At 43.4% G+C, this 17,009-nt stretch overlaps 2 protein-coding genes across 5 annotated transcripts in view; one reads left to right on the top strand and one right to left on the bottom strand.

Moving 5' to 3' along the window:
* Positions 1–2,248, bottom strand: part of HSPA4 (heat shock protein family A (Hsp70) member 4) — a 47,024-nt gene extending 44,776 nt beyond the window's left edge. The window contains exon 1 of the mRNA XM_077768626.1: positions 1,893–2,248. Within this exon, the coding sequence (XP_077624752.1) occupies positions 1,893–1,999 (107 nt within the window). The 5' untranslated portion in view covers positions 2,000–2,248. The remainder of the gene's footprint in view (positions 1–1,892) is intronic.
* Positions 2,249–2,377: 129 nt separating this feature from the next.
* Positions 2,378–17,009, top strand: part of ZCCHC10 (zinc finger CCHC-type containing 10) — a 53,284-nt gene continuing 38,652 nt past the window's right edge. For 2 of the 4 annotated variants that reach the window (XM_077768625.1, XM_077768622.1), the window contains exon 1: positions 2,378–2,513. In XM_077768625.1, the coding sequence (XP_077624751.1) occupies positions 2,419–2,513 (95 nt within the window). In that variant the 5' untranslated portion in view covers positions 2,378–2,418. Of the gene's footprint in view, positions 3,456–17,009 lie in introns of all 4 variants that reach the window. The other 2 variants (XM_077768624.1, XM_077768623.1) reach the window with 2 other exon arrangements.

Here is a 17,009-nt window from a genome sequence, read left to right as displayed (position 1 = left end):
ATTAACATACCGGGTAGTCTTAGTTTTAGGAGTAGAACCCAGTGATTCATCTGATATATGACACCCAGTGCTCAAACTGAAAATTGCCCTCCTTAATGCCCCCACCCACACCCCATCAGCCCAGTTTCATCTTTTTTTTTCTTAAACAACCCTTTCCAGTCCAAACAATGGAATTCATGGTAAAACCGTTGTAGCTGCTGTCTTTAAAAAAATAAATAAAATAAAAGCCTAAGATAACAGTCTGAAAGAAAATGTAGGAATACTATTAGTTCCAATATAGGGAGTTCTCCTTGGAGCGATATCACATTCAAATCTATGCAGGAAAGGATGAAAAATTTAAATGCCTGACTCAGTATGCTATCTTTACAAATGAAGTAAACTTGGATGTAGAGAGGAAGACAATATCAAGTAGAAAACTGATGCTTAAACACTCCAAAACAAAAACTTCAATGCCTTGGGGAAAAAAATTTGGATATCTTCCCTGGAATGACAAATTAGAACATAAAAACTATAAAAATAGGAAGGAGTCTGACAGCTGATAAATACAGGATTTCTTTTTGGAGGGATGAAAATGTTTTAAAATTGTGGGGTCAACTGTACAGTTTGGGGACTACACTAAAAACCATCAAACTGCACACTTCAAGTGAGTTAACTGTACAGTATGTGGAATTATATCTCAACATGGATGTTAAAAATTATGATCAAATCGAGAAAGGGCCATCAAACCACATTTTAGGATCTGGGATGGGTTTTCGGGAAGTGCCTGGTCTAGGTAAAACAAGGGGCAGAAATCTCTCAAGTCGAAGTGTGAGTCCCTGGGCAGCAAAGATCAGACTAGTGGACAGAGCAATCTAGTCTGGCTACCAATCTGTGAAAGGTGACAAAAGTTAGGGTGAAAAATGGACCTTAGAACACAAGCCCTTGAACGGTCACCTGGCAAGTAATAAGAGAACCTAGAAAATAGCTGAGTTCCTAAAAGACTTTCTCCAAAAGAAGACAATGGACTGAAAAGTACCTATATGGTCAACAAGCAGGCTCTTTAACCAGGGAAAGACCTGAGTGAGTCAGAATTTTTTAGAGCTGTGTCTATGCTAGTCCCATAACTTACTATAGATTCTAGAAGTCAAAGTGAACCCCTGAGTCATTCATTAACAATTGCGGCCAACACCCTAGTTGGAATGCATTAACTGTGAAAGTGGAACGTTGTTAGGTGTGGATGCGCACAGAATGAAAGCAGAGAATGACCCAACATAGCTCCACATACTGAAACGAAGAGAAATACTAATGCGAATACAAAAGAATCAAGAAGAGACTGATTTTTGAGTACTTTCTGGTGGCTGTCGGTTCCAACCAGAGCCTCCGGCTCCCTCTCTTCCGGGTGCTGCCCCGCCCCCACTCACGTGGGATTCTGGCCGCTCCATCTTCAGACCGCCGGCAGACACCGGAAAGCATCCAATTCAACTAACTTTTATTAGGCGCCTGCTGTTTGCAAAGCTCTGAACTCTGTGGTGGGTGGGCTCAAGAAACGCTAGTACGCCCTGGGCTTGCCTCTGCCCGCTAAAGGAAGCACTCGGTCCACTATACATCCCAAGCCTACCTTCCCTCCAGATCCTACCCATGCCCTCCGCTGGTACCAGTACCCGCTCACAGCCTTCGCTCAACCGGCAGGCCAGTGGGAAAGGGCCTCGCCGCTGGCGCGGACCCGCACGGCGAGCCGCGGCCACTCTGACCTGACACCCAGTGGGAGTTCCTGACCCACCGGGCCCGCGGCTCCAAACGGAGGTGATTCCCCGGCCCGCGTTTCCCAAGGCACGAGGGTCTCAGACCAGAGCAAGCGCTGCCTCCCCACCTCCCCTCTCCCCGTGCACGCGGCCGGACTGCTCCACACTCACGGCGTGCAGCGGTCGCTGTACTCATTAGCGATCGTCTCGATGCCGCCGGCGCGGGCCACAGCGACGTAGCAGCTCTGGAAGCCCAGGTCTATGCCCACCACCGACATGGCGCCGGCTACAGTTCGGGCTCGAGCCCAGGTCCGGCCGGCGAAACAGGACACGGACCCCGGCGGGGCTGGCGCGCGAAGAGCAAGGCGCGTGGGCCGGGGGATGGGGACTCGCGGGAGACGGGAGGGTGTCCTCGCGGGCGCCTAGGTCTCGGAAGGAAGCCGCAGCGGACAGCGCTGCTCAGGCCGGCTCCGGCTCAGCGGCTGCAGAAGAGGGCGCCGGCAGCGGGGGCGGAGAAGATCTCGAAAGATCTCGTCGCGACGAGAGTGAAGCTGTAGCGCGAGAACTGCGAAGGAAAGGAATGTTCTCGCGAGACCCCGGCTCCGACGCCTTTCCTTCTGAAGTTCCGCCCCCAGTTACGACAAGCGGACGTCATGTCCAGGCACGGAATCCTTGGAGGGCACAGAGCGGCTGAAAGATGACTGGGAAGCCTTTGCGTCTGCGCACGGAACCCGCCGCAGCGACTCCCCACGGCGGCAGAGAGCAGTGGAGCACCTCCCCTTCCAGAAGAAGGTAGGAGAGCCGGCTTGAGGCAAAATACCGAGGAGGCGCCGTTGTTCTACTTCCGCCGTCTTTCTTTATCAAAGAAACTTCCGGTGGCGAGACGTGTTGCACCCCCAAAATGGGAGCGCAAACTAATCTCCGAAATCCAAAGAGACTTCTCCTCCGCTCCCCTCGGTGTAGGTCAGTCGACAGGGGCCAAGGACGCCCTTGAATTGTGGCCCTGAGCAGGGGCCTTAGGTAGGGGCTCTGTTGAACTCAGCGACAGCACCCTCTCCGGCGGAGGGCAGGAATTCTCTCAGTCCCACCGCGGTGGTTTTTACACAGAGCCTTGCCTCACCACTCTCTAGGGGCCTACGGGACTTAAACCGTGAAATCTCCAGCACATTCCAAGCACCTGTTCTGAGCTGAGTGCGAGGGAGACGGATGGATGACACGCTACCTAGGTCCGTTCAGATCAGCCACTAAATAAATGACCAGGATTACTCGAGGCTAAGGAATCTTAAACTTCAGGGCCCCCGTCTTCCGGGGTGTTCCAGGTTGAGGACTGGAAGCCAGCGTCCCATCATCGGAAAGCAACCCTGTACAATAAGCATTTCTGATAAACTGATTGAAGACACCTCAGGAGTGGAATCTGGATCTCTAAGCCTCCAGTAATTTGTTGTGATTTTTTTGTCATTAATACTTATTTTGTATCTTTTTTAAGGGTATAGTGTATAATCTTTCAGTCCCCCAAAACCTGAATCCAAAACTGGTCACAAGGATAACCAGAAAAAGTAAAAGGGATCTCAGTACAAAGTGGCAAGTATTATGCACAAAGTGGTGGAGACTAGGACTTTGCAGAAAAGTAAACGTCGGCTTTCAAGTAGTTAAAAAAAAAAAAAAAACCCAACAATAGAGACCTAGTCCGGGTTGCTGAAAACTACAAGAACTTCTGCATTGTTGGAACCTAGAGTAAGTTGAAGATCTCCATCTCAAAGCTAGAACAATTGAACCATTTAATGAATGAGCTAAGAAGAAAGCACAGTTTCTTAAATCTGCACCCCCCCCACACACACACACACAACCAGTCTCCTGGAGCAATGCCTGAAGGCCAGATTGTTTGCCTTTACACTTGCAAATTACCACACAGTTCTCACATTTTGGCTAAACCAAATAGGTTTTGTCTTTAAAAACAAGTACTGTGTGCTCCTTGGAGTTGGGGTTGGGGGAGGTGGGCAGTGGGAGCAGAGGCAGCAAGATAAAGCCTTTTTTCTTGAAGTTTGTTTATTTTGAAAGAACCCCTAAGGGAAGGGCAGATAGAAGGAGAGAAAGAATCCCTAGCAGGCTCTGAACTGTCAGCACAGAGCCCAATGGCTCTATCTATCCCACAAACCGTGAGATCGTGGACCTGAGCTGAAATCCAGAGTCAGGTGCTTAAATGACTAAGCCACCTAGGTGCCCCCTTAATTTTTTTTTTAGTGTTTATTTATTTGAGAGAGAGAGATAACAGAATCCAAGGCAGGCTCCAAGCCTGAAAGTGGGACTCCAACCCACAATCCAGGAGATCATGACCTGAGCTGAAATCTAATTCTTAACTGAGTCACCAGGCACCCCAGAAAAAGTCTTTAAACAAAGAGCAGGGATGAACAGGTGCTCTACATCCATGTTCATAGCCTTATTCACAATAAGGCAAAAAGTGAAAACCAAATAACCACTGACTCAAGAAAGGGTTTTTAGGGGCGCCTGGGTGGCTCAGTCAGTTAAGCGTCTGACTTCGGCTCTAGTCATGGTCTCGCGGTTGGTGGCTTCGAGCCCTACATCGGGCTCTGTGCTGGCAGCCAGCTCAGAGCCTGGAGCCTGTTTCAAATTCTGTGTCTCCCTCCCTCTCTGCCCCTCCCCTGCTCATGCTCTCTCTCTCTCAGAAATAAATTTAAAAAATAAAAAAAGAATGAGTTGTTAACATGGTGAATACATGTGATGGGATATTATTCAGCTTTAAAAAGGAACAAAACTCTGTTACATGTTACAACATGGATGAACTTTAAAACACATTGTGCCAAAAGAGGCAAATAAGAACCATCCTCAAATTGTAATAGCTTTTTTTGAAGAGAGACTAACTTGGCATTTTTGCCCAGAAGATGAAGTGCAGTAATAGTTTGCGTTGTTTTTTATATATATTTGTATTGAAATGAATGTTGAAATAACATTCTAATGAAAATCAAGTTTAGTATGTTTGTTTTAAAGTAGTAGTATTGCGGGAGTTGTTGGGGTTTTTGTATCTATAGCACTGGTTACTTTGAATAAAAGCTTTCTGTAGTTGCTTCCTTTATCAGAGAAGACTTCTTAAGACGGTGGTGTACTATTCCCCTGAATTAGACAACACCTTTTTTAAATGTTGGGGGAAATCTTAGTAGTTGTTAATCAGAATTTGTGTTTAACTCCTGTATGCCTAAGGACCATTCTGGGGTTTTTTTGTGTGTACACTTAAAATACATAGGTAGATGGTTTTCTTTTTTTTTTTTTTTTTTAACATTCCCCAAAATAAAAACAGCACTTGATGACCATGAAAAGTAAAGTGGAATTAAAAATATGCTAAGTAAATGAAGCCAGACAGGAAAGGACGAATTCTGTATGATTCAATTTATATGAGCAAACTGTAGAGGCTGCTTTTAGACAGCCAACTTGAACATTAGAAACCTGTGAAAGGTCCCACAGTGACCTGGGGCTGAATACAAAAATGCCCATTAGATGACCTACCTCAAAATATCCATAAGCCCTAGCTGACCAATGGGTTACGTATAACTGGACACAAGTACCAAAAAAGGAAAATTCCACATGTTCTCATACCTCCTCATCTTCCCATTTTAACTATAGTCCCCCACCTCCACTGCCTTTTGGCAGACAGTCTCTGCTTTGCTGTCCTGCCCACCCCTTCTTTGTGGTGTATTCAATAAACTTCTATCTCCTTCGTTCTGCCTTGGGTGAATTCTTTCACCTCCCATGCCACAGGCCTCTACCTGAGCGGGTTGCCCCACATTTGGTGGCCCCCATCCAGTGAGGAGACCCCTCAGAAACCAAAATAGGCAAATTCGTAGAGACAAAATAGAGTAGTGGTTAGCAAGGGCTTGTGATTGGGGGGAATGGAGTTATGTTTAATGGGTATCAAGTTTCAGTTTGGGATGATGAAAAGTTCTGGTGATGGGTGTAGCCACACAACAATGCAAATATACTTAATGCCACTGATTTCTATACTTAAAGATGATTAAATTGGTAAGTTTTATATTATGTGTATTTTACCACCATAAAAAGTAAAAACAAACAAAAGTTGACCTTGGGGTACCTGGGTGGCTCAGTCAGTTAAGCATCTGACTTTGGGTCAGGTCATGATCTCACAGTTCCTGAGTTTGAGCCCCACGTCCAGCTCTGCTGACAGCCCAGAACCTGGAGCCTGCTTCAGATTCTGTGTCTCCCTTTTTCTCTCTCTCTCTTTTTTTCTCTCTCTCTCTCCCCCCCCCTCACTATCTCTCAAAAATGAATAAATTTTTTTTAAAAAATTTAAAGGTTGACCTTGACCTTCCTTCTTCTATCTTATATTTTTCTCCTACCTAGAAGGATATCAATGACACAAAGAACAGTAATGGTCTTTGTAATGACAAAAAGTCTTCTGTCTGTCTGCTCTGGGTCATAAGTACCGGGCAGAGGCTAGGCTGCCATAGTCTGAAGTGACTTTTCTACCTAATGACTAGATCTGGGTTCTGGACTCTGTCTCTGACTTCCTTCTTTTTTTTTTTTTTTTCTCTCTGACTTCCTTCTTGTGGGACACCTCCCCAGCCATTACCTAGACTGACAAAGAAGTACTACATCCATATCTTTTTACGTTCCACCTTCATACCTACCTACCTTATTTGCCTTGGCCCTGCTTTCAGTTTAAAATACCATGGGCCCTCTCAATCTTTTTAATGATTTGTCCTTCTCAAAATAAAACATAACATCAGTCACAGAGACTACTCATCTTGCTATAAATAGTTTCCTGGATTATCCAACTTATAGTTCAAGAGGCTATTCTGGGATATTTAAGTAAATGAAGTCAGAAAAAAGGTATTTAAGAATTCTGAAGACTCCGAAATGACAAGTTTCCAAGAATCACAATCATGAAGCAATGAAGTTGCCAAAACATTTCTTGTTGAAGGCAGTGTGGTTGAAGCACAAGTGACTTTTTAAAAAAAATTTTTTTAATGTTTATTTCTGAGAGAGAGACAGACAGACAGAGAGTGAGCAGTCTAGGGGCAGAGAGAGAGGGAGACACAGAATCCGAAACAGGCTTCAGGCTCTGAGCTGTCAGCACAGAGCCCGACATGGGGCTCAAACTCACATACCATGAGATCATGACGTGAGCCGAAGTCGAACACCTAACCGACTGAGCCACCCAGGTGCCCCGAAACGAAACACAAGTTACTTCGATTCAGCAGAGCATCTTGAGAATTTTAAAAGAAGGAAGTTGTTGCATTCTTTTCTCTGGTATGATGATTAAATTAGGTTCTAAGCAATCAGGAAGGTGTTTGTTTTAAAAATACAGTGTTCATTAACTGCCTACCATGAGACAAGAGGTTCATTATTTTCCCTGCCAAGTGTCCAGTAGAATCCTGTCCTATACTCTGGGGCATCTTCTGGACTAGTGCCCTTAACCAAACCAGCACTCCTTTCTTAAACTCTAAAATTCTAGTAACTCCATAATAGTGGCACTTACACCATCTCTAGATCCTATGCTGTGTGCCAGAGCTTGTGTTGAGTGATTTGGATATCATAGGTCAATTAATCTTCATAATAAACCCATTACGTAGATGTTACTTTCCAGGTTTAATGGACGAGAAAACTGAGACCTGATGAGATTAAGGAACTGTTTCAAGGTGACACAGCTTTTAAAACCCCTGACACCAGCATTGGTCTCCTACAACTCTATCTTTTCTTTCAGTTCATGTTCTTTGTAAAGGCTTATTAAAGTCAATTTGGAAACACCAAAGAGTAAGAGAAGTTAAAAAAAAAATGAATAAGAGAAATAATACAGCCAGTATCATTCACTGTTGATATTTTAGAACACATTTCTTCCTTTCAGTAATTTTGTTACATATGATGGTTGAAATGGGGATGTGCCTTTTTAACATCAGGTTAACCACTCTTTCCCAAAGTGTGTTCCATGGGATAGTGTTCTATGAGATAATAATAGATTGATATTGATGGCATTTGGGAGTGATGGGAATTCAGAGCTGATGGCCAAAAAGGAATTCTTGAAGATGTCTTTGGTGTAAAAAGGTGATTTTATTAAAGCAATGAGACAGGATGCATGGGCAGAAAGAGCTGCACTGGGGTGACTGATTATATACTATGGAGTTGGGGGAGGCAAGGCAAAAGGGAGGCCACCAGAAGGACTTTGATATGCTAAAGACAACTCCTTAGATACTTGAGGCTTTGCTATTGTCAAGCTAACGTTGTTTTTCCTCTAGGAAGGCATTAACATTAGGACAGTAGGGGGTTCCTGAAGAAATGTTATTCTCTGCATTTGCCTCAAGTATTTGTTAATGGGCTGCAGCTTATAAAGAAAGTTAATATTACCTTCCATTTCCTTCTTGCTTTTGTCCCCCAGATCACTAGTAGGGGAGGGTGAGTCGGGGTTCCAGGAAACTGAGTCTATAGGTGTGTGGAGATTAGGCTATTGATAAGATTGCCTTTTTCTTTCTTTCTTTTTTTAATTTTTTTAATGTTTCATTTATTTTTGAGAGAGAGACAGAGACAGCGTGAGCAGGGAAGGGTCAGAGGGAGAAGAAGACACAGAATCCAAAGACAGGCTCCAGGCTCTGAGCTAGCTGTCAGCACAGAGCCTGATGCGGGGCTCGAACCCATGAACTGTGAGGTCATGACCTGAGCTGAAGTCGGACGCTTAACCAACTGAGCCACCCAGGCGCCCCAGATTGACTTTTCTTATAATTTACTAAGATATTTGTAAACTGATGGAGACTCATGTCCTACATGACTGTGATCTCTATCAATTAACCATTTGTTTTCTTTCCTTTCTTTGTTCTTGGGCAGCCAGAAGTGCCTCCGGAATATCACACACATCCCACCTGGTTGGGGTGGGGGGGAGTGGGCGTGAGTGCTAGCTTCTGCTTTACCCTCAGCTTGCCTTATGCTCCTTCATCAAATATTACCATTTTAAAGACACTGCAAAGTTCTATAGAAAATCTGTTTAACTTTGTGCTTGTTTTTATAATTAAATATAAGAAATTAAATATAAGAAATACTATTTAAGGAATAGTAGAGCACAATTTAGTCTCCTTTTTTCCTTAAGCAATTTTCCCTTTTTTTAAAAAAAGTTTTTTTGATGTTTACTTACTTTTTGAGAGAAAGAGCAAGCCAGGGAGGGGCAGAGAAGGAGAGAGAAATCCCAAGCAGGCTCCATGCTGCCAGTGCAGAGCCCAACAAGGGGCTCAAACTCATGAACTGTAAAACCATGACCTGAGCCGGAAACCAAGAGTTGGACGCTCAACGGACTGAGTCACCCAAGCACCCCCTCAAGCATTTTTCTAATTCTAATGCTCTTTTGGTATAAAAACTATCATTAAAATTTGCTTCTAAGTCCAAATTGTCTGAAATTTTAGGGCTCTTCCTCACTCTATCAAACTGTCTGCTTACATAGTAGCACCATGACCTCATTCTGAAGTCCTTCCCCAAATCCTCACTTTTTTTACCTTATTTGGTTTGATTACAGTTATTAGATGGCTTGCAGTGTCATTATCAATCCCAGTCCTTTCTCTCTGTATACACTTAAGTGCTGGATGAACTTTGCACAGATTTCTGCAGGCCACACAAGCTGATATGATCATGAAAATGTAACCCCTTTATCTAGATCCCGTAATTAACAGTAATTTTTCTGGCTTGGCTCAAGCCTCTCCTCAACCAGCACAGACTCAGTCTTTTTCCACCTTCAGTAGCTGACATTCCAGCTCCACCCCAAAGTCCTCCCTGTTGAACTGGTCTACTGAGAGAAGAAACATGACCCTGACCTGCAGGGCCCAGCTCTCCTGGGGCTTTCATGTTCCTGAGCACAGAGGGACTGCCAGGGAGCTGCCTTGCTACTGTAACAGCTGCCATCTCATTTCTGCAAAGTATAAATCTTTCTTAACAAGATGGTTCATTTTAACAATCAAATTCATCAGGACACAGTGTATCTATCCTATGCTGGCTTCCCTTCAACTGAATACAACTCATTTCTCAAGACAGATCCCTTTGCTTCTTGCTCTAGACTCAGAGAAAATGATTTTTAAAGGCCCTGTGACCTCTGATAATAATTCACTCTTCAGGTTTCCTGATTTAAGGAGACTCTGGGGGCGCCTGGATGGCTCAGTCGGTTGAGCGGCCAATGTTGGCTCAGGTCATGATCTCGCATGAGTTCGAGCCCTGTGTCGGGCTCTGTGCTGACAGCTCAGAGCCTGGAGCCTGCTTCAGATTCTGTGTCTCCCTCTCTGCCCCTCCCCTGCTCCTGCTCTCTCTCTCTCTCTCTCTCTCTCTCAAAAGTAAATAAGTAAACATAAAAATTTTTTTTAAAAAGGAATCATTGTTACTATGAACAGTGTTACTATGAACAAGCTCCTATGGCATTCTGCCCATACATTGCTTCATAACCAGAGGGGGACCATTTATTTTCTTCTTGACATATAGTTAATGTTCAAATGCGATGTGAGTTCAAAATCTAAATATATCACAGGCGATTACAGTCTGACACTGAATGCGAGCAGTGCAAGCCCTAACTCAGAGGAGAGTGACTAACATGTTTTCCTGGCAATGACACAGGATTCCATCCTATGGTCAAAGGCGGCAGCAGCAGCAACAGCAGGCTAAAACAAGAGCAGAGATGATTTAAGCTCACTAGAAGCATCAGTTTCCTTTCCAGACAAGACAAAGACAAGCCTGGGAAAGGTGACCAGAAGAAGCTTCCATCATAGAGATATTATTGAAATGAAAAGCATAATAAGAACATTGTGTATTCTTGAAATACTTTGAAAGAATAAGGTACTCAGCAGAGAATAGAAATGTGATTAACAAGTCATTCTTCAAAACTGGGTGACCAGGTCTTTTAGAATACTATTCAGTCCTTAAATGTGGATATATTTTGTGCCATTTCCACTAAAAGCAGGAGTTTATTTTTAAAGAAAGATCAGTGGCTTAGAGCCTCTTCTCTAAAAGTGAAATGCCCTTCCAAGGTTAAGAGAACAGAGTGACAATCTGGCATCTCTATGTAAATGAACAGAAAATATAACCACACAAGGAGAAGTTCATGAATGGCTTCTCTACCCCACACTCTCCACCTTGGCAGGTGAGTGAGCACATGAAGATGCATCTGTGTACACAAACACCTATGCAGGAGTGCACGTGTGCATGCACACACACACACACACACACACACACACACCTCATTCTGCTTTTACTTTGACTGCTTTGGTTAGAGTCTTGTCCTAGAATTTTCAATGAAATTTTCTAAAGCATGCACCACATTTTCACTGCAATATTTGAAAGTTGCGGCTACACGTAAAACAAGGGTAGCCACAGGGCCCTCATCGGTGAAGAGTACTTCTCTTCACTAAAGGTGGGGTTGCTGATAGCAGAGCCATCCTGTCAGAACCGCAAGAGAGAACACAACATAATGAAGCAGTAATAACTCTGATATTTGTACCAGAAAAGACAAAGATGAACAGAAACAAAAGTCCAGAAACAAACCCACATATAAAAATTTAGCATAAGATACATGGTATTTCAAACTAGTTGTGAAGAAGGCAATTTGCAGACATTAACTAACCATTTGGGGGGGAAATGTACTTTATTTTTTAATTGGTTATTTATTTTTGAGAAAGAGGCAGAGACAGAGTGTGAGCTGGGGAGGGACAGTGGGAGGGGGAGACACAGAATCTGAAGCAGGCTCCAGGTTCTGAGCCGTCAGCACAGAGCTGGTCTCCGGGCCCAAACCCAGGAACCGCGAGATGACCTGAGCCAAAGTCAGACGCTCAACTGACTGAGCCACCCAGGCACCCCAAAAATTTTAGATCCCTACCTCAAGCCACAAACAAGAACAAATTCCTGATAAGTTAAATATTTGAAGGTTTATAAGTTAAATTGCAAAATAAAACCATATATTTACCAGAAAATAAAGGTAAATATACACATGTTCACTTAGGCAAACACAGATACATATAGTGAACTTTTGTAAGCAGACAAAAACAGTAAAAGCAAAGATAGAAAACACAATGCAAGGAAGCCCGGCTAGTTCAGTCAGTTGAGCGTCTGACTTTGGCTCAGGTCATCATCTCATGGTTCCTGGGTTTGGGCCCCAAGGCCAGCTCATGCTGATAGCTCGGAGCCTGGAGCCTGGAGCCTGCTTCATGTTTTGAGTCTCCATCTCTCTCTACTCCTCCCCTGCTCATGCTCTGTCTCTCTCTCTCAAAAAGAAATAAAACATTAAAAAAAACACACAATGCCAAAAAGACCATAAACAAAAGTAAAGTGAATAAATACAAAATTAAGAAAGGTTACCCAGACTTAGAGATAAGGCAAAAAGATTATTGCTTGCACTTTCAATATCATTTTAAAACATTTAATGAGCCTACCTAAGGTACCTATGATTCTCTAGAGAAAATGTAACTTTGTTTGACTTGCCATCTTCCGTTGATTAGGGCCTGGACTGTAAAATGAGATATCAACTTTTGGGAGATTGATAAACTGCAAATGGTGTTTGTATGGGAGAGATGCAAATTATTTCTGTTTGGTGGGAAAGATATTCCCAAAGATTATGCTTTTATTGCCCTGTAGAATAATGACAAGTTTTGTATTTAATTTAGCAATCTGACCTCAGCATTTGTGCTTTCACTTCAGTTTCTTGATTTCTTCAGTGAATCAGTTTTACAATCATACTGGTCCTCTCATTACCGAGTTATAAATCATTGACACATGCATGGTTTTAAATTTTAAAAAATTATACTTTGTCCAGAAAAAGTTAAACAGAGAACTGCCATACGATCAAGCAATTCTATCCCTACTTATACACATAAAAGAATTAAAAGTAAGGACTCAAACAGATATTTGTAGAGCAATCTTTATAGCAGTATTATTTACAATAGCCAAAATGTGGCAACAAGCCAACTGTCCATCAACAGGTGAATGGATAAATAAAATATAGGCTATACATGCAATGGAATATTATTCAGCCATAAAACAGGGATGAAACGCTGATACATGCTACAATATGAATAAACCTTGAAAAGTTTATGCTAAGGGAAATAAGCCAGACACAAAAGGACAAACATTGTATGATTCCGCATATATGGGGTACCTAAAAAAAGCAAAATCACGAAACATAAACTAGAGACTACCATGGACCGTGAGGCAGAGCAAACCCTAACTTTTTTTTATGTTTATTTACTTACTTTGAGAGAGTGTGTGTATATGAGGAGGGGAGGGGCAGAGAGAGAAGGAGAAAGAATCCAAGCAGCCTTCGTGCTCTCAGGGCAAAGCCCCCTTGAGATCCTCTGTCTCCCTCTCTCTCTTCCCCTCCCTGGTGTGCTCTCTCTCTCTCTCTCTCAAAAATAAATAAATATTCACAAAATAGAGGGAAAGAGGAGTATAGTAGACTGTTTTAGATTCTGCAGCCCTACCACCACCTCCTCTTGAGTACACTATAACTGTCTGAGTACATATAGGCAAGTAGTTTAATAACCTCTAAGCCTCAGTTTCCTCGCCTGCAAAATGGGAGAAATAATACGCCCTACCTCATAGGGTTGATGTGATGATTAAACAAGATAGTTAATATAAAACATGCATTGCTCGGGGCACCTCAGCGGCTCAGTCGGTTAAGGGTTTGACTTTTTTTTTTTAAGTTTTTTTAAAGTTTACTTATTTTGAAAGAGAGACGGGGAGAGAGAATGAGTAGGGGCAGAGAGATAGGGAGACAGGATTCCAAGCAGGCTCTACACTGTCAGCACAAAGCCTAACACAGGGCTTGAACCCATAAACTGTGAGATCATCACATGATTTGAAACCAAGAGTCAAATGCTGAACTGAATAAACTACCAGGCACCCCAAGGGTCCAACTCTTGATTTTGCCTCCAATCATGATCTCACAGCTTCATGAGTTCAAGCCCTGCATCAGACCCTGCACTGGCAAGGTGGACCCTGTTTGGGAGTCTCTCTCTCACTCCCTGTGTACCTTTCCCCCATTTGCTCTGCCTCTGTCTCTCTCAAAATAAATATATAAACCTTAAAAAAATGTGGGAGCATGGAAGTGTCTCAGTCAGTTAAGCATCCATCTTAGGCTTAGATCATGATCTCGTGGTTCATAAGTTAGAGCCCTACATCAGACTCCACACTGAAGGTGCGGAGCCTACTTGGGATTCTCTCTCTCTCTCCCTCTCTATCTGCCCCTTTCCCGCTTGTGAACATACACTCGCTTGCTTGCTTGCTTGCTTGCTTTCTCTCAAAATAAATAAACCTTAAAAATAAATAAATAATAAATAAATAAATAAATAAATAAACACATACATACATACATACATACATACATACATACATACATACATACAATGTGCATTCCCTGACACTAGCAATTTATCAAGAAATGTTAGGGGGCTTCATGGCTGGCTCAGCCTCTAAAGCATGCAGCTCTTGATCTCATAGTCATAAGTTTGAGCCCCATGTTGGGTGTAGAAATTACTTAAAAACTAAATGTTTAAGGGGAGCCTGGGTGGCTCATTAAGATAAGCACCTGAGTCTTCATCTCAGGGTCTTGATGCCAGGGTTGTGAGTTCAAGCCCCACATTGGGGCTTCAAAAAACAAAACAAAACAAAACAAAACAAAACGTTTGGGGCACCTGGGTGGCTCAGTCAGTTAAACATTAACACACGAGCTCATGTGTTCGAGCCCCATGTGGGGCTCTATGCTCACAGCTCAGAGCCTGGAACCTGCTTGGGATTCTGTCTCACTCTCTCTCTGTCTCTCTGTCTCTCTCAAATAAAACATTAAAAAAAACTAAAAAGAACACTAACTTAAAGAAAAGCTTTAAGAAATAAAAAAAGAAATGTTAAAGATGGTTGTTACTTTTTTAATGTTTTTATTTTATTTTTGAGAGAGAGAGGGAGACAGACCGTTAGCAGGGGAGACACAGAGAGAGAGGGAGACACAGAATCTGAAGCAGGCTCCAGATCTCTGAGCTGTCAGCACAGGGCCCGACACGGGGCTCGAACTCCCAGACTGTGAGATCATGACCTGACCCAAAGTCAGATGCTCAACTGACTGAGCCACCCAGGTGCCCCAAGATGGTTGTTATTTTAGTTGTTCTAACAGGATATGGCATGAGATTTTTCCCAGTTGTCCCAGAAATGGTGATTAAGAAGAAAAGTGTTCACTAACCCATACCCTTAGGAAAACTGCCAGCAAAGACATTGGAGGCAGCCAATTCCCCAAGAGAGTAGGCAGAAACAAACAGCCAGGCTGCTTCCCATTCCAACCACCCCAACCCTCCGGTCTCTATAGGAGAAATGGAGAGGAGTGAAAGGGAGATGGGGAATTTGCTTTGTGGAGAATACAGAATCACTTTAAGGTGAGAAGAGCTTTCCTGCCAGTAGTAAAGAAGTGGAAGGAGCCGTCTTTCAGGAAAAGACAAGTGAGAGAGAGGCTCTGGTAAGGGCTAGAGAGAAGCACATGCAAGGAAGGGAGGCCTCCATTCTATGCCTCAGTTGGCCATCTGCCGACACAGCGCACTATCCAATGTCCTTCTCTGAACAAAAGAGGGACAAAATACAAACAAAAGAGAAGAAAACTGGGGAGAGCTAGCAATCAGAAGGGACCAGGAGAGGAAAGCAATGTCATGATAAGGGAATATATATTTCTCCTGCATCCACTGCACACTGGAATAGGTGGCTGACCTTGGACTATCTCACCAGACCCTACCCAAGAAGTCCACTGGCTAGAAGACGGGACCTGCGCAGCAAGAGGCAACCGTTGAGAAGGAATGGTCAGCCTGGAGCTAGGATCTCCCTCATTGGGGAAGGTGCAGTTGGAGGTGCCTCCGAGGACACCTATACTGGACACCTGCCACTCTCTTGGCATTCACATAGACCTCAATCAGCATAAACTAGAGAAGCAGGGACAATGAACAAAGAGCATTACACACTCAGGCAAGTATGAAAACTTTTGAGTTGACATTTCTATGACTTTAAGCTAGCCCTGCCCTATACAGGGATGAAAACTCTACATCTTCAGTTCTTTTTTTTGTTTTTAATGTTTATTTATTTTTGAGAGACAGAGAGAGAGACAGACAGAGCATGAGTGAGGGAGGGGCAGAGAGACAGGGATACATAGAATCCAAAGCAGGCAGGGCTTGAACCCACGATCTGTGAGATTATGACCTGAGCTGAAGTGAAACGCTTAGCCAACTGAGCCACCAGTCAGGTGGAGCTTTAGGCACCTCTCTAAGATTTTATTTGTAAGTAATCTCTACCCCCAAAGTGGGGCTCGAACTCACACCCCTAAAATCAAGAGTGGCACGCTGCACTGACTGAGCCAGCCAAGCACCCCATAGACCTTCAGTTCTAATATAAAATTCCCAGGTGAGAGATCCTAATTACTTCAGCTTGGTTCAGTCTAGCTAGTTCAGTCAAGTATAACTGAGAATATGGGGTCACTAAAACCTAGTCTCAGAGGACTGTCATCATGAGGTAGAAAGATATCCCAAAAGATGTCTCACAGTGTCGATGTAGTGAAAGAAAATGTTGTGCCCCAGAATACTAGAGAGCTAAGGAATCCAGACAGGCTTGAGGAGGCATTGAAACAAACATTACACTGGGGGAGAGGGGAATGGGCATTTACTATTCTTCACTTTCTGGAGTTTCACAAGGTGATGTGTAGAGACTGTGGGTTTTGGGAGGGGCAGGGGGGTCTTTTTTATTTTTTTAATGTTTTTTACTTATTTCTGAGAAAGAGAGAGAGAGCATGAGCAGAGGAGGGTCAGAGAGAGAGGGAGATACAGAATCTGAAGCAGGCTCCAGGGTCTGAGCTGTCAGCACAGAGCCCGACGTGGGACTCAAACCCACGAACCGTGAGATCGTGACCTGAGCCGAAGTCGGACACTTAACTGACTGAGCCACCCAGGTGCTCCCAGATGGGTATTGATCTGAGATGAAGTAAGGGAGGTCAGTGATTGCCAGAGAGAGAGTTGGGGTCATCTTCCACTGAAGCCCATAAATCAACCATAAATTATGAGATGTTTGGTGGGCACCTGCAAGGGGAATGCAGCTTCATCCTTCCAAGTATGACTCGAGGTAGGAACAGAGACAGAGATGCCTAAGAGGAATTAAACCATTAAATATACAGAGTCATCTGTGTGTTACCCCAGAGGCTGGATATCAGAGCTAAGTTTACTAAATAATCTGAGTTCACTGAAGCTTACAATTTTTTTATTAAAAATTTTTAAATGTTTTATTTATTTC

This window comes from Crocuta crocuta, unplaced genomic scaffold (assembly GCF_008692635.1).
Source record: "Crocuta crocuta isolate KB4526 unplaced genomic scaffold, BGI_CrCroc_1.0 scaffold64, whole genome shotgun sequence".
Classification (NCBI taxonomy): domain Eukaryota; kingdom Metazoa; phylum Chordata; class Mammalia; order Carnivora; family Hyaenidae; genus Crocuta; species Crocuta crocuta.
Note: the sequence above shows the minus strand (reverse complement) of the source record. Positions and strands in the feature narration are given on the sequence as shown.